Source organism: Malaclemys terrapin, chromosome 2 (genome assembly GCF_027887155.1).
Source record: "Malaclemys terrapin pileata isolate rMalTer1 chromosome 2, rMalTer1.hap1, whole genome shotgun sequence".
In the NCBI taxonomy this organism is placed as follows: domain Eukaryota; kingdom Metazoa; phylum Chordata; order Testudines; family Emydidae; genus Malaclemys; species Malaclemys terrapin.
In genome coordinates, this window is record NC_071506.1 from 60,714,664 (window position 1) to 60,737,609 (window position 22,946).

Below are 22,946 nucleotides of genomic sequence, written 5' to 3' on the forward strand. Positions count from 1 at the left end.
GCCCAGAATTGAAAGTACTTATTTCCATAGATAAACCATTTAGTTGATCAACATAGATAATGAAAAATGTTTTTCAGTATTTTGCTATATTTGATTTTCTACCATTGACTCTCAGAAAAGATAGCAAAGGAGACCTATGGTTAGAGCACTACCAAATTCATGGTCCGTTTTGGTTAATTTCATGGTCATAGGATTTTAAAAATTGTAAATTTCATGATTTCAGATATTTAAATCCGAAATTTCACGGTGTTGTAACTAGAGGTCCTGACCCAAAAGAGGATTGTAGGGGGGTGATCGCAAGGTTATTGTAGGGGAGCGGGTTTGCGGTATTACCACCCTTACTTCTGTGCTGCTGGTAGTGGCAGCACTGCATTCAGAGCTGGGTGCCTGGAGAGCAGTGGCTTCTGGCCAGAAGCCCAGCTCTGAATGCAGTGCACTGCAGAAGTAAGGATAGCATGGTATGATACTTTCACCCTTACTTCTGCACTGCTGCCTTCAGAGCTGGGCACTTGGCCAGCAGTTGCCACTTTCCAGCTGTCCAGCTCTGAAGGCAGCAACACAGAAGTAAGGCTGGGATAGTATGGTATTGTCGCCCTTAAATCTGTGCTGCTGCTGGTCTCTGGCCACCCAGCACTGAAGGCAGTGCAGATGTAAGGGTGGAAATACTGTGACCTCCCCCGTGCAACCCCTTTTTGGGTCAGGGCCCCCACTTTGAGAAACACTGGTCTCCCACGTGAAATCTGTATAGTATAGAGCAGGGGTCTCAAGCTCAATTTATCTTAGGGCTAGTGCCAGTCCTCAAATCCTCCCAATGGGCCAATAATGTCACTCATGCCGCCCAGAACCTGCTCCCCCCTCCAAACTCCGCCCACCACTTGCCTAAGGCTCTGGGAGGGAGTTTGGGTGGGGTAGGAGGTTTGGGGTAGGGGATTGGGATGCGGGGTGCAGGTTCTGGGAGGGAGTTTGGTGGTGGGAGGGGGTGTGGGGAGGGAGTGCAGGCTCTGGGAGGGGATCAGGGGGTGCGGTGCTTACCTGGGGATCCAAGGCGGGGCGGAGGGCCTCCACACGCTGCTGCCCCCTGGCACCACCCCACAGCTTCCCATTGGCCACAAGAGCACTCAGGGTGGGGGCAGCGTGTGGTGCTGGAGCCCCGTGGTCCATATTGGGGTGGTTCTCAGGCCGCAGATGGCCCGAGGGCCGGGACTTTGAGACCTCTGGTATAGGGTAAAAGTACACAAAAGACTAGATTTCACGGGAGAGACCAGTTTTCAGTCTGTGACACATTTTTCATAGCTGTGAATTTGGTAGGGCCCTACCTATGGGTCCAGTAGAACATTAGTGTCCTCTGCAGTTCCTACATGTATTTACAATCTGAAACACCACAGGGTTCATAAGGGGACATTTATTTAAAAAAAAATACTTTCACCTGCCATGCAAACTTTAATGATCTATAAAGGGGAAGGGAGTAGTGAAGCAGCAAAATTTGCAGGAGACAAAGTTATTTAAGTTAGTCAGGACCAGCGAGGACTGTGAGGAACCTCAGGAAAGACTGAAACAATCTAGGTGAGTGGGCAACACAATTACAAATGAAGTTCAGTGTCAATAAATGCAAAGTAATGCACATTGGAGGGGAAAAGAGAAGAGTAACAAGAATGATCAAGGGCCTGGAAACACTATCATGTGAAAAGAGATTTAAAAGTTGGGGATTGTTTACCTTAGAAAGGAGACAGATAAGAGGGAGGGGACATGATGCAAGTATGCAAAATAATGAATGGCATATATAAAGGTAGATCAGGAACTTCTGTTCTCCGTTCTCCATCTCTCAACACAAGAACAAGGGGACATCATATGAAATTAAAAGGTGGTAAATTCAAAACTGATAAGAAAATACTTTGTATCACACAACACTTATTTTGACTATAGAGCTTGTTGCCACAGGATGTTGTTGACACCAAGAAATTGGCACGTTTGCAAAAGGGAATGGATGCTAATGTGGATATCAAAAATATCCAGAGTTGTCATTTAATGATGAATTTTGGAAGGAATATGAAACCTTGTGCTTCAGGCTTAAACGATTCTCTGATGGAGACCCTGATGATAACTATCTTTGAGGTCCAGGGGATAACGGCAGACAATTCCACATCTGCCTATTGTGGAATTCTTCCTCTTTCCTCCTCAAACATATGGCACTGGCCAGTATCAGAGATAGGATACTGGACTAGATGGACTCTGGTATGATCCAGTATGATAATTCCAATGTCTCTTCGTAAGCACTATGTTATAATGGTGCATGAGAAGCTGGAAAAGAAGTAGGCTATAAACAAAATAACATCCCTTTATTAGTCAGCAATGAAACAAAATAGCATAATCAGTAAAAAGTAAAGTCAACTTTAAAATAGAAAATTTTTAAGAATGAAATATTTTAACCTGAAAATGTGCCTTTGAACTATTATGTAGATGACATTGATAATGTCTCAATGTTCAGGAGAGTGGGGAAGCTTACATCACCAGTGACGTGAGCAATAGGGAACCATACATAAATAGAATTTCAATCATAGTAACGAGTAGAGGGTAGGAAAGGAATAAATGTAAGAGAAGGGGAAAGTTGAATGTGTCCTGTAAACTTATGGGAAATAATGTAATTGCATTACTTCAAAAAGTAAGTTGGCTGGGGAAAGGTGGGGAGATCATTGAGCTGAATAAAACTGTTGTAGAGTACATCCACTGGAGAATGGTAAAAGTTCAGTCTGAAACAAAATATTACTATACAATGTGTCCATAATAGTATGTTTATGAAACTTGCCCCAAAATTGTTTGTTTTATTTTCAATTTCTAATTTGAATAAAACATCAACACATTTCTATTCTACTACTAGCAAACTGGAAGTTTCTCTAGCTGGTCTGGAAGCTTCATCATGGAAGATAGCATGTCTAATACTCTAAATAGCCTTGAGGAACAAACAAGTGAGTTTTACAGTATGGATGAGGCCCAGGGCACATCTGCGCAGCAGAATTCACCCACCAAGTATCTAGCTGTGGAGGCGAATGCAGTGTTGTCATCTCTACAGACCATTCCAGAATTTGCAGAGACACTAGAGCTTATTGAATCTGTAAGTTGGGATGTGTGATTCTCTAGTTTTCAATAAAGATGCAATCCGTTTATATTTGGGTATGTTCATATTTGCACAGTACTGATAGGTATAGTTGCACTGCTGTTGATTGCTTTGCTTTATTGGAAGTCATGAGTGAATTGTACTGAAAACAAACTATATAAAATTATCTGGTTGTGTAAGAGGGGTAGGGGAAATATTTAATCCAGAGTGTAATGCCTTAGTTACAAGCTTGATATAACTGAGTTAAATTGACATTTTTTTACTGGAATGCCAGAAGCTGGGGTAGCTGGTTGTTATAACCAAACAACCAATCTTAATTGCATCAAGCTACTTCTGTCTGGACTGTAAATGTATCCCTAAATTAGATTGTGTGTGTGATGGGGGTGAGTAATGAATATATTTTTGTAGCTTTTAAAATGTGAGAATTAATACTCAATATATAACTTCTCTGAATGCTTGCAGTGAATTATAACTGGCTTCCAAAGCTCATATATAGAATGCAATATAATGAGAGAAACTGTTGCTGACTTGAAATATTCCAGACAGGAACTTTGCGATCTACAACTTCCACTTGGAACATTTCAGATAAGCAAAAATTTAGCTAAAACGTGAGTATGTCCATGCCTGAGTGTCTTGTATCCTTACATTGTAGGATCCAGTAGCATGGAGTGATGTCACCAGCTTTGACCTTTCTGAGGCTGCTAATTCCCCTGTCAAACCTGCTCCAGTAACATTGAGGATTCAACACAATGAAGGGGCTATGGAGTGCCAGTTTAATGTCAGTGTTGTTCTTGATGGCAAAAAAAATAGTTGTAGCAGTGGAGAAGAAGAGATTCTTTCAACATCTCCTTCCATAGCCAAGTTCAGCACTCCACCTGCTATCCTAAGGAAGAAAAAAAGATTGCGAGTTGGACAGTCACCAGTCAATGAGCTGAATGATGGGTCATATAATGATGCTGTCAATGTTGCACTAAAACAAACACCCGTAAAAACACTACCCTTTTCCCCATCACAGGTATGAATTTTTTAATACAGCTAGAAAGCTAAGATTGCAATGAACCGACACAAATTACGGGATTTTTTGAATAGTACATTGTACCTTAATTGAATGTATTAGGAAACAGCTTAGAACGTGTTAAAGGATTGGCCGAATTTAAGGGAGAGTTTTAATATGGAAGAAATGGGTTCTTTTAAAAATGGTGGAATTGGTTACCTGATTTCCTTTCTGGGACTGACCTCTACTGCGGCTTGACAACTGGGCTTCAATTTTCTTCCTGCACATACTGGAGGTTGTTCAGATTTGACTGTGTAGCTACAGGGCCTTGCCACATTCTGTGAATTTTTTTTTTTTTTTTTTTTTAAAGAAAATTCGGATTGAGGTTTCACTGGTAAATTCAGCTCATATTGTGGGGATAGAGGCATATAAATTTTAAACAAGTTGTTAGACATTTTCAATGGACATCACCTGGGAAATTGGTTTTTTTTTTATTGCTCAACATAATGTAAGCGTTCATGTTTTGTAAGTTGGCTTAGTTTTTCTTCTAGTTTTTCAACACATGCTCCGGAAATGAACCATTTAACCTTGAAAATCCTGCATTTACATCAACTCCAATCTGTGGGCAGAAAGTCCTTATTACAACTCCTCTCCACAAGGAAATGACACCAAAAGACCAAAAGGAAAATGCAGGGTAGGATGACACTAAAGATCAGATGTTGAAATAAAAGCAAGATCCTGAGACTATGCAAAGCCAATTTAGCTGTATACACAACTATTAATATTTTTAAAAGGAAGTTTAAATATTTGCATGCAAACGTAGCTCGGCCTTGTTTTTCTTTGATTTCCCAAGAAGTGACTTTATTATGTTTAATTTTAATTTTCCCTTTAATCTTTTTAATATTGTACTAAATGAAAATTAGTTCAGATGTACTTGGGGCAAATGCACAGTGATGTATTGCTTGATTGATTTTTGTGTGCCTATGTATTCCATTGTATAAAGAAGTAAACAGAATAGCAAATTTTGATGAATTTGTTATATAAGTTTAACTCTATCAGGAATCATGAAATGTTAAAATACATATGAACATTTTTCTCTGCTTGGATAGTTTTAGAACTCCAACAATTAGAAGATCTTTACTGGGTACCACACCAAGGACTCCAACTCCTTTTAAGAATGCTCTAGCTGCTCAGGAGAAAAAATATGGCCCTCTCAAAATTGTGGTATGTGATCTCTTTGCCTGTTCGTTAATGTTTCTCTTAAGTGAGTCTGAATGCCCTCACCATACAAAATATTGACTTACAAAGTGAGCCTTAATGTGAACATTTAAAAAAAAAAAAAAAGTAAAATTATTAGTGTTGTTGAAAGGTGTAGAACTTTCCGATGCTGAAAGATAGTCTTCTGTTTATCCACAGGACAGTTACAGCCTAGGGCAGCAACAGTGCAGTCTTCCCCTTTCTGCCCCACCAGTATGCTCCAATCATTTTTTGAAGGGACCATCTCTAGATCCCAGGCTCATTCAATTTATATCCTCTAAGGGCCTGTCTACGCTACTGCTTAAGTCGATATCTTACGTAACTCAGGGGTGTGAAAAAACCACCCCCCGAGTGATGTAAGTTACTTTGACTTAAAGCGGAGGCTACACTGTACTGTCAGCGGGAGACACTCTCCCATTGACATAGTTTCTGCCTCTCATTGAGGTGTAGTAATTATGTTGACGGGAGAGTGCTTTCCCATTGATGTAGAGCACCTACATAAGCTGCACTACGTCAGTGCCGCTGCAATGCGGTAGTGAAGACAAGTCCTAAGAATATCAACAAGGGTAGACTTAAGCATTTTATTTGTTTTCTTGAATCGCTATACATTAATCAATTCTCATGCATATAGCTTGAAATTACACATGTGGTAATGCCATGATCTACAAATATTTTAATTGTTGTCTTTATTTTTGAATCAAACCATGTTTTCCAGGCCAGAGGGTATGACAATGGAGACTTTCTGAGCTGGTGCAGATGAAAGTGTGGGTGACTCTCACTTTTTGACACTTAAAAACCAAGTTAGTCCTGGTGTAAACTGGTGCAATTTCTAGTCAGTGGTAATTCAGCCCCTTCACACCGAGACTGAATTTGGTCCTTAAGGTTCTGCTCTCTGACCCAAGCATAGTCTATCACTGCACTGTGGTGCTCTCGATTTAATATTTAGAAGTGGAGTATCTTTCATCCTTAGTTATACGTTCTTAAAATAAAATCTGGAATATTCTGAGAAAAGGGAGCTTTCATGAAATGTACAACTGAGTCACACATCTTTATATAAAATGTCCGTGTGTTTGTTTGATTCTTCTGGCTTTTGTGGGTAACTTCTCTTTGCCATTGTGACTATATTATAGCTTTACACGTATGCATTTTCAAACTAAGTCTGCTCATTTTTGCTTTGCCTCTTCCTGCTGAATTGCTTGCTGGTGCACAAGAATCTTTTGAATTTAGTTGATTTTAGGGCTGTCAATTAATTGCAGTTAACTCACATGATTAACTCAAATTAATCGCAGTTTTAATCATACTGTTAAACAATAGAATACCAATTGAAATTTATTAAATATTTTGGACGTTTTTCTACATTTTCAAATATATTGATTTCAATTACAACACATAATACAAAGTGTACAGTATCACTTTATATTTTTATTACAAATATTTGCACTGTAAAAATGATAAAATAAATAGTATTTTTCAATTCACCTAATACAAGTACCATAGTGCAATCTCTTTATCCTGAAAGCACAAATTACAAAGGTAGATTTTTTTTTTGTTTTGTTACGTAACTGCACTCAAAACTAAAACAATTTAAAAACTTTCGAGCCTACAAGTCCACTCAATCCTACTTCTTGTTTAGCCAATCGCTAAGAGGAACAAGTTTGTTTACATTTACGGGAGATAATTCTGCCCAATTCTTTCTTACAGTGTCACCTGAAAGTGAGAACAGAAGTTCACATGGCACTTTTGTAGCCGGCATTACAAGGTATTTATGTGCCAGATATGCTAAACATTCGTATGCCCCATTCATGCTTCGGTCACCGTTCCAGAGGACATGCTTCCATGTGGATGACACTCGTTTAAAAAAAATGCGTTAATTACATTTGTGACTGAACTCCTTGGAGGAGAATTGTATGTCTCCAGCTCTATTTTACTCGCATTCTGCCATATATTTCATGTTATAGTAGTCTCTGATGATGACTCAGCTCATTGTTCATTTTAAGAACACTTGCTGCAGGTTTCACACAAGGCGCCAATGTGAGATGTCAAAAGATAGCTACTGCACTCGACCCAAGGTTTAAGAATCTGAAGTGTCTTCCAAAATCTGAGAGGGATGAAGTGTGGAGCTTGCTTCCAGAAATCTGAAAAGAGCAGCACTTAGATGCGGAAACCACAGAACCCAAACTATCAAAAAAGAAAATCAACCTTCTGCTGGTGGCGTCTGACTCAGATGATGAAAATGAACATGCGTTGGTCCGCATTGCTTTGGATTGTTATCGACCCATCATCAGCATGGACGCATGTCCTCTGGAACGGTGGTTGAAGCATGAAGGGACATACAAATGTTTAGCATATCTGGCATGTAAATATCTTGAAATGCCAGCTACAGCAGTGTTATGTGAATCCCTGTTCTCACTTTCAGGTGACATTGTAAACAAGAAGTGGGCAGCATTATCTCCTGCAAATGCAAACAAACTTGTTTGTCTGAGCGATTGGCTGAACGAGAAGTAGGACTGAGTGGACTTACAGGCGCTAATATTTTACATTGTTTTATTTTTTGAATGCAGTTATTTTTTTGTACATAACTCTACATTTGTAAGTTCAACTTTCATGATAAAGAGATTGCACTACAGTACTTGTATTAGGTGAATTGAAAAATACTTTTACAGTGCAAATATTTATAATAAAAATAAATATAAAGTGAGCACTGCACACTTTATATTCTATGTTGTAATTGAAATCAATATATTTGAAAATGTGGAAAAATCCAAAATATTTATGTAATTAGTATCTATTGTTTTAACAGCATGATTAATCATGATTAATTGTGATTAATCATGTGATTAAAAACTTAATTTGTTTAATTGCTTGGCAGCCCTAGTTGATTTACATTTTCCCCTTTCCTTTCCAATCCATTATATTTTGGCTGCTCCTTTGTTCCCACAAATACTAAAGGCTGTTCAGATTCAGCCATCGGGATCGGCACCATCCTTGCTACCCTTACTCTAGATTCTAACCTCTGCTCCTCACAATGCAAATAGTAGCTCTGCACTCCTGCTTTTATCCACTACTATGTTGGCTTTTAAAGCCAAAGTTTTGGGCTTAGTGGAATCCTCTCCCCCTGCTGGTACATAAAGGGACCATCTGTATGTGAAATTATACACTGTATTTTATAGTTTAGTGCCTTATGCAAAGATATATTATTGGTGTAAATACAAATTTCTTCCCAACAAGGATCACATTTTTGTAGTGCATAAACCATAGTGCTATTTGTAGGGGATGCTTCATCCCCTGTGTGTGTGTGTGTGTATGTATGTATGTGGTTTGAATTTGGAAGTATAAAATAAAGCTGGGCACTTTAATCCAATAATGTACATTTTCAGTTTGAAATGTCTCCTACAAAAAGTAGCACAATGGTTTGTACTTTCAAACAATGTGATTCTTATGGGAGAAAATTATCATTCATAGTTCCATTGGTTAATAAACACAAACTGGTATGTAGTTTAGGTAAACTTTCTTTCTTTAGGGTTAAAATATGTTTATATACACCTCTACCTCGATATAATGCTGTCCTCGGGAGCCAAAAAATCTTATCGCGTTATAGGTGAAACCGCGTTATATTGAACTTGCTTTGATCCACCAGAGTGCGCAGCTCCCCCTCCCCCCGGAGCACTGCTTTACCACATTATATCGGGTCGCGTTATATTGAGGTAGCGGTGTACCTAATGAGAAAACAAGCTGGCTAAAAATAACTTGGAATAATACAGCATTGTTAAAATCTGTTCAGTCTTGAAATGCTAAACTGTAGTTATCAAATGCAGTAATTTTTATTCCTTAATATGTTGGTGGATTTTACTGAGGCTTTCTACCTCCCATGGAGTAGATGATACCTCCTTGTTATAATAACCAAAACGAATGTAAAATGTGGTGAAAACCAGCAACTGATACATTTTTCTCTGGCTTCCCTCCCCACTCCTATTTAAATTAGTCACAACCACTTGCCTTCTTGGAAGAAGATATTAGAGAGGTTTTAAAAGAGGAAACTGGAACAGACATATTCCTTAAGGAGGAAGATGACTCTGTCTATAAAAGCTGCAAGCAAGAGGTGATGGTGCAGTATGTTACTTTATAATAGTGGTAGCAAAAAATGGCAACTCTTAAATTGCAATCTTAAATTTTTTCTTTATAAAATGTTGATCACAGCACACTTCTGCCAAGAAAGTCAGAAAATCATTGGTCTTGGATTCTTGGGAAAAAGAAGAACTTGGTGCCCGACTCTTCACAGAAGATAATGTTTTGGATGTACAGGTTGGTATACTAATAAATAGTAGAACTGGTAGAAATTTTGATGAAAAAGGGAAGAAATATTTCCCCATTTTTTTTATCAGCGCTAGTAAATAGTCACCTTGGGGTCTAACTATTGACCAGTAAGAGTAAACCTGTAGCAATTTAAAAAGTAGTTGTCTCCAGTACCCGCTTGGCCTCCATGCTATGGTGTGTGGGATTATGGGTTTTGGCAATGTATGGATTGTATTGCAACTGTTGAACTTTCGCTTGTTGGATCACTGGATTCTTGGATGACATTAATGGCAGTGGGACAAGGGAAATTTTGCCTTTTTAGTCAGTTTTAAGGAAGGATGGTGATGAGCAGCCCTGTTCCATCCTTGGGAAGAAGGCTGTTGGCTGTAGTACTGTCATTATAGGATGGGCAACCTTTGAAATGAAGGGGGAAAATGAGGAATTTCAATATCTTAGTAAGTACGTGGAGGATCCGCTGTGGAGGAAAGATGCAAAGATTCCTGGCAATTCAACACTGCTTAAAAAAAAAAAAATACTTTTTTTTAAATGCTAGCAAGTGAATTTCCTACACAGTGGTTTTCTTTTATTTCTGTTTGATGGTTCTGTAAAAATTTGCATACCAAAATTGTGGCCAGTGGTGCATGGCAATGATGAAACTGGCTTGTTGAATGTATTGCTTTTGAATAAAATTTGGGAGAATATATTAAACCAGTTTTTGAAACAATCAGTCCAGTGTCTCCCTCAGTATCGGTAAACAAAAAAACACACTCAAAGAACTGGTGATCAGTATTAAACATGTGTTTTAATAGCAGGCTTCTAGTATAACTTTGTCTTAGTGTGGACAGAGATTTATTTTTATAACTGTTTCTAAAACCATGCCAAGCTATCAAGTTTTATATAACTTATTTTTAAGAAAATATAATTGAAGCTGTAGTATGAATGTATAACATAAGGGAGAAGAAAAACTGGTCCACCCTGGTCAAGGATTTAGCATCAGAACAATGCCAGCACCAACTGTGTTTAAATTCAGTTGTTACCAATATATTTTGGATCCCAGTATAGTCTAGTACAGTGGTTCTCAACCAGGGGTTCAGGGCCCTCTGGGGGCCATGAGCAGGTTTCAGGGGGTCCACCAAGCATGGCTGGCATTAGACTCGCCAAGGCCCAGGGCACAAAGCCAAAATTCTGCCACGCAGGACTGCAGCCCAGATCCCTGAGTCCCACCACCCAGGGCTGAAGCCAAAGCCTGAGCAACTTAGCTTCGTGGGGCCCTCTGTGGTGTGGGGTCCTGGACAATTGCCCTCCTTGCTACCCACAATATTGGCCCTGGCTTTTATATGCAGAAAAACCGTTCTTCTTCGAGTGCTTGCTCATATCCATTCCATTAGGTGTGCGCGCGCCGCGTGCACGATCGTCGGAGAATTTTCTACCCTAGCAACACCGGCGGGTCGGCTGTGGAGCCCCCTAGAGTGGCGCCTTCATGGCGCTGAATATATACCCCAGCCGACCCGGCGCCCCCTCAGTTCCTTCTTACCGCCCCTGACGGTCGTTGGAACTGTGGAGCGCGGCGTAGCTGTTCTCCACTCTCCCTAGCTTATCCAGTTATTCACAGTTATAGTTATAGTTCTAGTTGTTTATAGTTAAATAGTTGGTTATTCACTTTGTTTATAGTTGTTATATAGTTGAAGGGGATTAAGGGGGTTATCTCCCCCTTTTTCCCCCGGCCGCGTGGCCGGGCTCATGCCCAAGGCTCCCGGCTTCAAACAGTGCGCCTCCTGCGCTAAGCCTATGCCAACGAGTGACCCGCACGACTCGTGTCTGAAGTGCCTGGGAGAGTCCCATCAAACAGATAAGTGCAAGATCTGTAAGGCCTTCAGACCGAGGACCAAGAAGGAGCGGGACTTTCGGCTCCGGCAACTCCTTATGGAGGCGGCACTTAGCCCGGACGCTCCATCGGCGCGTCAGGCCCCGGCACCTAGCACCTCGGTGCGCAGTGCCCCGGCGGCACCGACCATTCCGACCACGTCGGACAAGCCTCCACGGCACCGGACCTCGTCGGCACCGCACTCACAGCAAGTGCCTTGGCGCCGTTCATTATCCCCGGGACATAAAAAATCCCATAAGACGGGGACCTCAGTGCCGAAGACGCCGGCTCCCCCGGTGCCGGGGGTAGAGCCGCGTCCGCCTGTGGAGCACCGAAAACAGGTGCCTCCAGCACCGTCGACTCCGGCTCCGAGGCCGTTGAGTCCGGTGCAGACAGAGTCACCACCGCGACCGGCGGTGATACAGTGCCTCCCGTCGACACCAGAGACCTTCGCGACGGCGAGAGACTTGATCGGCCTCACGGAGCCGGCACCGCCCCAACCACCGGCACCGTCGGCACCGTTGACTCGTCCGGTCCAATCTAGGGGGAAACCTGCCTTGATGCGCCCTCCATCGCAGGGGCTGGAACCACGGCACCGGTCCAGGTCCCAAAGCAGGTCCCCACGCCGCTCGCAGTCCCGGCGCCGGATATCACCTCGGCACCGGTCGTACTCGCGGCCAAGATCATCGCGGCACCGCTCTACGTCTCGGCACCGCTATGATCGTCGACACCGATCAACGTCGAGAGGCCGCTCCCGGCACCGGGCCTACTCCAGGTCATCGTCTAGGTCCAGATTCGACTCCCGGCACCGGTGAGGTCATCGGCACCGATCGCGATCTCGGCACCGATCGCCGGCACCGCGTAGAGATAGAACATCTCCAGACCGGCACCGTGCGGCACCGTATCCCACGGGATTCGTCTCTACGCATTCGGCACCACCATGGCCATCGAGATCGGTGTCTCGCTCCTCTGAGGACATATCGAGATCGGCATACCCCCCTCAGGGGCAAGCCGAGGAGCAAGATATAGGCCATTGGCAAGAGGTAGCAGAGGACCCTGTTCATGGCCCATCTCACTGGTCGTTCTGGACCCCGTGGGCGTACCATCAGGCGCAAGGGGCTCCAATAACTTCAACCTCTCGCTCGGGTCACTCCGATAGAAGGGCCCCAGAGTCCACCATCTCTCGCCCTCCTCCAGGGGGCATGGAGGCCTCCGTGTCTGCACCACCTGACGTCCTGGACCCAAGGGCAGGTGATGCTCCGACCCAGGATCCTCCCTTGGATCCCTTACCACCGGAGGCATCTTCCTCTTCCTCTCCGGATGAGGCAGTGGCGGGCACGTCGTGCACAGGTCCACCCCCAATAGATCTTCGGGCTCATCAGGACCTCTTACGTAGGATGGCCCGTAATATGGACCTAAAGACGGAGGAGATAGTGGAGGTGCAGGACCCCATTGTAAATACCCTCGCGGCGGATGCCCCATCAAGAGTGGCGTTGCCCCTGATCCGCACGATCCAGGCGAACGCCACTACGATATGGCAAACTCCTGCCTCTATCTCACCCACAGCGAGAGGGGTGGAAAGAAAGTACTTTGTCCCCTCCAAAGACTACGAGTACTTGTATACCCATCCCCAGCCGTGTTCACTGGTGGTGTCATCAGTGAATGCAAGGGAGCGCCACGGTCAACAGGCCGCAGCACCCAAATCGAAGGAGGCTAAGCGCCTCGATTTGTTTGGCCGTAAAGTTTATTCAGCTGGAGGGCTGCAACTTAGAGCGGCTAACCAGCAGGCGCTCCTGAGCCGCTACAACTTTAATTCCTGGAACTCTATGGGGAAGTTCAAGGAATTGGTTCCCCAAGAGTCCAGGGAAGAGTTTGGGGCCTTGGTAGAGGAGGGTAAGAAGGTGACTCGGACCTCCTTACAGGCCTCCCTGGACATAGCGGACTCGGCTGCGAGAACCCTGGCCGCAGGTATCGCTATGCGAAGGACCTCCTGGCTCCAAGTTTCGGGTTTACCCCCTGAGTTACAGCAAACCCTGCAGGATTTGCCCTTTGAAGGACAGGGGTTGTTCTCGGAGAAGACGGACTCTCGATTGCAGAGCCTCAAGGACTCCAGGACAATCATGCGCTCCCTGGGGGATGCATGTTGCGGGTCCCCAGCGCAGACCATTTAGGCCCCAGCCTCAACGTTTCTACCCCCCTCCACCTCGTCAGAGACAGGACTCTGCCAGAAGGCGAGGGCGAGGTGGTAGGAGAAGGTGGACTGGCCCTCAACCCGGTCAGAACCAGGGGCCACCAAGGCCACCTTCAGGCCCTAGGCAGAACTTTTGAAGGTGCGGTTGAGGACGGCACCCCAGTCATCCCCCAGGATCCAACCCTCTCCTTTCGAGATCGCCTCTCCCACTTCCACCGTGTTTGGTCCCTTATAACTTCGGACCGTTGGGTCCTTCGCACGGTGGAGAGGGGATACGATATCCAGTTTTCTTCAATCGCTCACTCCCACCCCCCTTCCCCGTCCCTCTTCAGGGACCCTTCTCACGAGCAACTTCTTATACAGGAGGTTTCCACGCTCCTTGCTATGGGGGCCATAGAGGAGGTTCCAGTAGAGTTAAGGGGCAGGGGATTTTATTCCCGTTACTTCCTGATCCCCAAGTCCAAAGGAGGTCTGCGGCCCATCTTGGACTTGCGCGGACTCAACAAATTCGTAGTAAAGTTGAAGTTCCGCATGGTCTCTTTGGGGGCCATTATCCCTTCCCTCGATCCTGGAGACTGGTTCGCCGCCCTCGACATGAAAGACGCATACTTTCATATCGCAATTTACCCGCCTCACAGACGCTTCCTGCGATTCGTGGTAAGCAGAGTGCACTATCAATTTGCAGTCCTTCCCTTCGGCCTATCCTCGGCCCCAAGAGTGTTCACGAAATGTATGGCTGTCGTGGCAGCGTACCTTCGTCGGCAAGGGATACAGGTGTTCCCGTACCTAGACGACTGGCTGGTACGCGGTCGCACCAAAGAGCAAGTTCGAGCTCACGTCCACATAATAGTGCACACATTCAACAAGTTGGGCATCCTTCTCAACAAGGACAAATCCACTCTAGAACCTACCCAGAGAATAGAATTCATCAGCGCAGTCCTAGACTCCAGACGTGCACAAGCCATCCTGCCAGACAACCGCTTTTGTACCATCACAAGCCTCATTCAAGGGCTCAGGGCCTTCCCAACTACCACGGTGAGGTCGTGCCTCACCCTGCTGGGTCACATGGCTTCCTGCACGTACGTAACCAGGCATGCCAGACTTCGGCTTCGCCCACTCCAGACCTGGGTGTCATCGATATACCGCCCACATCGGGACAGCCTGAACATGGTGGTCACGATCCCGAACTCGGTCCTGACCTCCCTCACCTGGTGGCTAGATCACAATGTGGTTTGCGAGGGGATGCCATTTCACGCACCACAACCCTCTCTGCACCTGGTTACAGACGCTTCATCTCTGGGTTGGGGCGCCCACCTCAGCGAACACCATACTCAGGGCCTGTGGACTGCATCCCAGCTAGCCCTGCACATCAATGTTCGGGAACTGATGGCGGTGCGCCTGGCGTGCCAGGCATTTCTCAATCTCCTACGTGGCCGCTGTGTGTTAGTTCTCATCGACAACACCACGGCCATGTTTTACATCAACAAGCAAGGAGGAGCACGTTCGTCAATTCTATGCCAAGAGGCCATTCGCCTGTGGGACTTCTGCATCGCCCACTCAATCCATCTCACGGCATCGTTCCTCCCTGGAGTCCAGAACACTTTAGCGGACCGACTCAGCAGGTCTTTTCAGACGCACGAGTGGTCCATCCGTCCAGACATCATACATTCCGTCTTCCAGAAGTGGGGGTTTCCCCAGATAGACCTGTTTGCATCTCGAGACAACAGGAAGTGCCACGTGTTCTGCTCCCTACAAGGTCGAGCTCCGGGCTCCCTCTCGGATGCGTTTCTCCTTCCCTGGAAAGACCACCTGTTTTATGCCTTCCCTCCGTTTCCTCTGGTCCACAAGGTACTGCTCAAATTGCGCAGAGACCAGGCACAGGTAATTCTGATCGCTCCAGCGTGGCCGAGACAACATTGGTACACCACACTGTTGGAGCTCTCGGTTCAGACACCGATCCCGCTTCCATTATGTCCGGATCTCATCTCTCAGGACCACATCCGGCTGCGTCACCCCGACCTGCAATCTCTTCACCTCACGGCGTGGCTGCTCCATGGTTCACCCAGGCAGAGCAACAATGCTCACTCTCAGTCCAACAGATTCTGTTGAGCAGTAGGAAGCCCTCAACACGAGCCACGTACTTGGCCAAGTGGAAGCGGTTCTCCTGTTGGTGCGAACAACGGGCCACGTCCCCGTTACAGGCACCTATTCCTCTCATATTGGAATATCTCCTCTCCCTAAAACAGCAGGGGTTGGCGATATCTTCAATTAGAGTTCACCTGGCCGCTATATCAGCCTTTCACCCAGGGGAACTCGCGTCCTCGGTATTCTCTAACCCGATGGTCGTTAGATTCCTCAAGGGCTTAGACCGGATGTACCCACAACAACGTCAGCCCGTCCCGACGTGGGACCTCAACCTGGTTCTCTCCAAGCTCACAGGTCCTCCATTCGAGCCACTGGCCACCTGTTCACTTTTGTACCTATCCTGGAAGACAGCCTTCCTCGTAGCCATCACCTCAGCAAGGCGCGTTTCTGAACTCAGGGCGCTTACATCCGAGCCCCCTTACACAGTTTTCCATAAGGATAAAGTGCAGCTTCGTCCACATCCTGCCTTTCTCCCTAAGGTGGTTTCTCCGTTTCATATCAACCAGGATATATTTCTCCCGGTCTTTCATCCTAAACCACATGCTACTCGCCAGGATCAACGTTTGCATTCTCTGGACGTACGCAGGGCCCTGGCTTTCTATATTGACCGCACAAGGCACTTTAGAAAGACGACGCAACTCTTCGTTGCAGTGGCCGACCGAATGAAAGGCTCACCGGTCTCCTCACAACGCCTATCCTCCTGGATTACGTCTTGCATCCGGACTTGCTATGACCTGGCAGGTGTCTCAGCACCGCACCTCACCGCTCACTCCACGAGGGCCCAAGCTTCCTCGACGGCTTTCCTGGCGCAAGTTCCGATCCAGGACATTTGTAGAGCTGCGGTTTGGTCATCAGTCCACACATTTACAGCTCACTATGCACTAGTGCAGCAGTCCAGGGACGATGCTGCATTCGGATCAGCGGTTTTGCACACAGCAATGTCTCACTCCGACCCCACCACCTAAGTTGGGCTTGGGAGTCACCTAATGGAATGGATATGAGCAAGCACTCGAAGAAGAAGACGGTTACTCACCGTTGTAACTGTTGTTCTTCGAGATGTGTTGCTCATATCCATTCCAAACCCGCCCCCCTTCCCCACTGTCGGAGTAGCCGGCAAGAAGGAACTGAGGGGGCGCCGGGTCGGCTGGGGTATATATTCAGCGCCATGAAGGCGCCACTCTAGGGGGCTCCACAGCCGACCCGCCGGTGTTGCTAGGGTAGAAAATTCTCCGACGATCGTGCACGCGGCGCGCGCACACCTAATGGAATGGATATGAGCAACACATCTCGAAGAACAACAGTTACAACGGTGAGTAACCGTGTTTTGTTGTGGCACAGTTGGACTATGGAGTTTTTATAGCATGTTGGGGGGGCCTCATAAAGAAAAAGGTTGATAACCCCTGGTCTAGTACTTTATACTGAATTGACACTAGTTTTCTCAGAAATGTTTACTCATTGATTCCACCTGCTACATAGTTGCTTTATTTTCCTTTTTTTTTTTTTTTTTTTTAAATTAACAGTTAAAGGTTGTTTTACTTAATACTAACTTTTATTCCTCTTCCCCATTCCTCTGTCTTTTTGCCATTAGTCAGAAAATATCTATACTACATCTTTACTAATGATACCGTTGCTGGAAATACATGACAACAGATGTAATCTGACATTGGAGAAACAGGCTACAACTTCAACAAACAAAACAAATGCAGTAATTAAAAAGAAACTGAATTCTTGCACTTCAAAAAATGTCAAAATGGAAAAGTCTCTTCAGGTCTGGATTCAAGATACTTTTTTGTTAATTTCATTACCTATTTTAACTGTTAAATGGTCTCGAATAATTTTTTAGTTTGTACCTCAGTTTTTTGATAACTGATAGGAATCTTGGCCAATATTTTTGCCACCATTATTTAGTTTGGGTCTGTTTCTATGATTCCTGTTGTTCAAGCTAGTAATTCGGTGATGAAAACTTACTCCATGTCTGAACTCTGGACAATTTTTAAATAAACTCTTTTTATTCAAACTACTTAAATTCTGAAATTTGACTTATCAGTCTATTTTAGGATTGATGAAACACTTGGTAATGTTAAATGGCTAAGATTTCTCTGAAAAGTGTTTCTGTGCAGTCACAAATTTTTTTTTGGGCCAGATTCTAGTTCGTGGTTACATGGCAGTAAAGGACATTGAATTCCTCACTGCTACTTATGCTAGCTCTATAATGGTCCACCACAAGTCAGGCCTGATCCAGAGACATTCTACAGATTTGCTTCCCATGCTTGAATTTCAGTGCTCAGGTTTTCTGCGGGGTGGGCTAGTGGATAAATGATTCCTCCTCCTCCCCATATTGGTAGCCCCAATGTCCACCACCATATCCCATTCATCCCAAAATGTCTGTTTGATTTCTCCTCCTCTCTCACCCCGCCCCCCCGCTTCACAGCTGCCAAACCCTCCTTTCTGTGTTTATATAAAAAAAGTACCTTACCTCCTTTCCAGCCACCACACCCTTCCCAGCTGCCAAAGCTACTTTCTGCATTTCCTCTGAACGGCGATTACTGTGCATTGTCAATACTGCATTCTGCTGCCCTTTGGAACTTCAAAGTAAAATAAATGGGAAAACATTCTAAAAGAGGGGTTTTATTGAATTTGCTATTACAGCATCAATTACAATGAATATTTCAATTCAAGAAAGCCCCTCTCTCGCTACTTCCGTTGCCTTAGAACTTTCAACCTGGCTCAGAGGCACTGCTGGTGTGCTGAAAAAGCAGTAAGCTTTGTCACAGAATTTATGTACCAAGTATTGCTGAATACATGGGCCCTGACAATAAAATGTGATATTACTTGAATTTTGATTACATAAACTGTTGTGAAATTTAGTGTGGAAATAGCTTTTAAAAGAAAATCTGAATTCGGATTGTATTTAAATGCTGAAGTATTCAGATACAGCTGTTTAAAAAATAAAATTTCCTTTTAACTGTTTTTTTTTTTTTTTTTAATATATCTCTATATAGTCAAATTGTGAGTGGGAAGCAGTTGTTTATGGAAAAACAGAAGATCAGCTTATCATGACCGAACAAGCAAGAAGGTATCTGAGCACATATACAGCTTCCGGCAGCACTTCAAGAGCTCTAATTCTGTGAGGATCACTGCAACTGACAAAACCATCCCTTCCCCTTACAATTAACACTACACTGAAGGACATTCCAGTTAAATATATGTGAATGAAGTCTCTGGGTGGTTTGGTTTTTTTGTTTTTTTGAGACAACCTTGTAAAGGAAAACTTCTTTTTAATTGACAAAACAAACATACGAAGCTTTGCCTTTTCAAGTAAGGATAGCACAAAAAATCCTGCAATTAACTTTTTTAATAGATTTTTTTTTTTTTTTTTTAAATCTAAAGCAGGGTGTAAAGAATAGTCCAAAATATTGGAGTAAATGTCGACATACACTCTTTTTTTTTTTTTTTTTTTTTTAAGCCCAGTTTTTCACATTTATTCTTCACAACATACATTGCTACTCTCCAGTTAATGCCTTTTGAATGTAGGTAGGTTTACAGGTACTTCTGATTTCTAAATAAGCAACATACATAGCTGTATGAAAATGCTTTTGCTTAAGTGCTCAGTTGCTTATGTAGCAATTTTTTTCTACCATATAAAGAAACACAATGGAAAGGAGTCTAAAGGAAGGATAGAAAGTTGCACTACTAGTTTTTGGTATGCTGCAAAAACAATAAAATTAACTACAGTGTTAAATATATTTATTTGAGAATGGTACTAGAAATAAGATAGTAGGCAAATGGGATGAATTAAGTTTTTCATTAGTGTAAAACATCAGTATTTTCTTCATAAATCTCAGAAACTGAGACCATTGTTGAATGTATTGTACAGTATGTAGGAGCAGGGAAACTTTTGTAAATTGGAAAGGAGTCTGTTTTTATAATTTATTTTCATTTTAAAGCTTAAATGTAGATATTTATGTGTATGTAGGTTGTCTAGAAGCCAACGTTGTTTCCTGTTGTAACAGCTAAAGTGGTAAAGGACAAATTTTAACCTTGAAGTATGGAATAGCTGCATCATTACAGGCTGTGAAGCATATAAATCTATACTATATGTTACATCTACCTAAGGATTGCACTATATACCCTTTAAATCATGTTGGTCAGCAAAGTAGTTCTAAACTATCCCTTTATTATAATACAAGTATTCCAATAACTTGTTTTTAATTTAATTATATATATATATATATAAGAGCAAGCCTGAGGTCCTTTATGTGACCCTATTATTGAGTCCTATTCATGAATTAAAAATTAATGCATTTTACTACATTTAAAAAAAAAAACTTGGCACCTTGGTTTTTAAAACAGTCTTATCTGCACTTAGAAGTTTGACCATTGTATATTTACTATACTAAATATTTGAAGAGAGAAGAGAATGTTTTTATTTATGAAAATCTTTGTCCTTATTTAAACCTCTACAGGTTACAACAGTTGCTTCAGTTGCCTATTTTAGGTATTTGCACTTATTTTGTCTTTTTTGAAGGAATGTTTTGGTTTGCTTTTGTTGTAGAGATTTTATCTAGTTAATTTCTTGCAGATTATAATTGTGTGCTATCAACAATACTGACAAGTAAATAGAATTGTACACTGTAGCTTTAGCTATTTATAATTCAGACACTCTTCCTCTCCACTCCTGGGTGTGCTGCTATAGATAATAGCAGAATCGGCTTGCTGCTATGAGAGATGGAAAGAGCGCGCATCATATGCACTGTATGTAAAATTTCCCCCAAAAAAATGATGGCAGGTTCTCCAGTTATCTTAATGAGATCAACCATTACTATGCAGGATGTAGCAAAATTCATACCACAGAATTTATACCACATAATACCAAGACCTTTAGAAAATGGTTTTTGTTACTTAATTTTAACACTTGGTATGTGGTATGTGAAAAGCACTCTGTGTGGTTATTAAAATACTTTTAAAAACAGCTCATGGGTTCCAGTATTTTTAAAGGAACATTTAAATATTGAATGTTTGAATGCCTAGATTCTGTAGTAGGCTTAAAAAGTTTCAGCAATCAGATTAAAAGGAAGACAAATTCTTGTAGAAAAGAGATCTGAAAATCGCAGCTGTGCCAGAATTATTCCCCATTTATGTCAAATGGGAGGAGCCAGTTAGAACCCCTTGGCAGTGGTGGTTTTGGTGTATTCATTGCTAGCAGTAGATTTCACAAGGAGAATCCAATTTGTGGCACAAAATGAATTAATGAAGGTGATTAAGTTGCATAACATGTGGAGAGATTCTTGTAAGCCTTTCATGCCAGGAACTGGATTTATTTTCCCCTGAATGATGTCTTAGAAATGGTTGCACCAAAGACACCAGTGTCAAGGTTAGACATAGTTATGATAAGTAGTATTTATTTGAGTTGGTATTGGTTGAATCATCTAGTTAACTGCTTCTTTGCTGCGTTAGTGAGAAGGTTTTAATCTTTGACGTCAGGCATCTTTTTATCACCTTTTGAATGTTGTGTGCATTTGCATTTCTTTCAGTTTATAAGTAGACTATACATGCAGCAGCCAAACATGCATGAAAACTGACTACATATATAATTCATTTTGTTTTAAGGTTTTGATATAATATACAACAAATGCCTTGATTAAGTTTAGTTTTTTGGTTGTACTACAAACTTTGTTTCATGTAAGAGAATCTTGCATATAATGCAGACCCTATTAACAGCAGAAATAAAGCATCTATGTACAAGGTTACTCGAAAAGCTTCTTGTTTTTTATGAGAAATAAGAGTAGTCTGTGTGGTTTATTTATTGTAAATGTTCTAGTTACACATTTTGTGAGAGTCTAATAATAATTAGGTATGCATCCAAAGGGAGTGAAATGCTGCAATAATTCCACAGTTATCAGTATGGAGAAGGGAAAACATATCTGTGGGGATCATCTTTTTGGTATAGATTTGTGATCGTGACTGTCAAGTAGAGGTTGTAATGTGGTTTCCATTACCTTGATTTTTAGCTTCTCTCTTAATATTCAGAAGAAAGCTCATTTTGGTATTGCATTCCCTACTTTTTTTAGTTACATGAATGATTAATTTCTGAGGGAGGCTGCGTGCGGCAGGGTTTTTTAAATTAACGTGAAGGGTGATTTATTGAATAAAATTTGTGGAACAAATAAGAGTTGATGAAACTGACAAACTTCACTGGCAGACTGGAAAATCTGCAAGAGAACTATCTAGTTTAGGACTCAAAGAATAAAAGCTTCACTGATGTAACCTGTAATTGTCCTTTTTTTTAAAAAAAAAAAAAATTGCAGTGCATGATGCTTGCAACTTTTAACAGTTGGAACCGGTGTGAGGTCACTGGCTCTATGGATACTGTAATCTTTGCTTATTGGATCTTCTCATGCAAGTGTCTGAGATTTCAGTTTATGGCAGTCTCATTATTGGTCTTAGACACACAGTTCCTCAAGCCACGCCTTGTTAAAAGGGAAAATAATACTTTGGTCTTTTCACAGGGCCATATACCCCAGCCAAACCTTCCTGGATCTCAGTAAGAGCAATGTGACCTCATCCTGTGTCTCGGCTACAAGCTTAGGATGCTTGGCAGCTTTTTCTGTTGTCCTCCTTCTCCACGTTACTTTTGCTTTTTTCAGTAGGTGGCTTCTAGAAAATCAGCTATTCTGCATACAGGGTTTTTTGATTGGTCAGCTGTGACTATAGCTCCTGTTACTCTTCCTGTCTTGGCCTTAGTGGGGAGGGATGGAAAGCAGTGGGAACAGCAACCATTAGCAGCATAGAACAGACAGGTGTAGTTTTTTACAATTTATTCTAATTCATAGATTCTCAACCTAGGAGTCATGACCACTCTCACCCTCTCTTTATGGCTACACCGTAAAGGCTCCTAACATCTTTCACTTAATATGGGATGGAAAAGGTTGAGAACTACTATGCTAAATTATTATAATTCTACTTATTGTACCTCAATTCCTCTTTTTCTTCCGTGAGTGCACTGCTGTATAAAGAAGTGGAATTTGACCCCGTGTTTGACGCATTTAAACATTTGCAAGGATTTGTTCTCTTGGTATGTCCATAATCT

At 42.8% G+C, this 22,946-nt stretch overlaps 1 protein-coding gene across 2 annotated transcripts in view; it reads left to right on the plus strand.

Annotated features, from left to right (window-relative positions):
• Window positions 1-19,205, plus strand: part of MYBL1 (MYB proto-oncogene like 1) — a 42,563-nt gene extending 23,358 nt beyond the window's left edge. The window contains exons 9-16 of one of the 2 annotated variants that reach the window (XM_054018975.1): window positions 2,876-3,109; window positions 3,765-4,127; window positions 4,658-4,800; window positions 5,216-5,330; window positions 9,346-9,462; window positions 9,561-9,665; window positions 17,445-17,624; window positions 18,859-19,205. In XM_054018975.1, the coding sequence (XP_053874950.1) occupies window positions 2,876-3,109; window positions 3,765-4,127; window positions 4,658-4,800; window positions 5,216-5,330; window positions 9,346-9,462; window positions 9,561-9,665; window positions 17,445-17,624; window positions 18,859-18,987 (1,386 nt within the window). In that variant the 3' untranslated portion in view covers window positions 18,988-19,205. The remainder of the gene's footprint in view (window positions 1-2,875; window positions 3,110-3,764; window positions 4,128-4,657; window positions 4,801-5,215; window positions 5,331-9,345; window positions 9,463-9,560; window positions 9,666-17,444; window positions 17,625-18,858) is intronic. The other variant, XM_054018976.1, reaches the window with a different exon arrangement.
• Window positions 19,206-22,946: the final 3,741 nt, after the last annotated feature.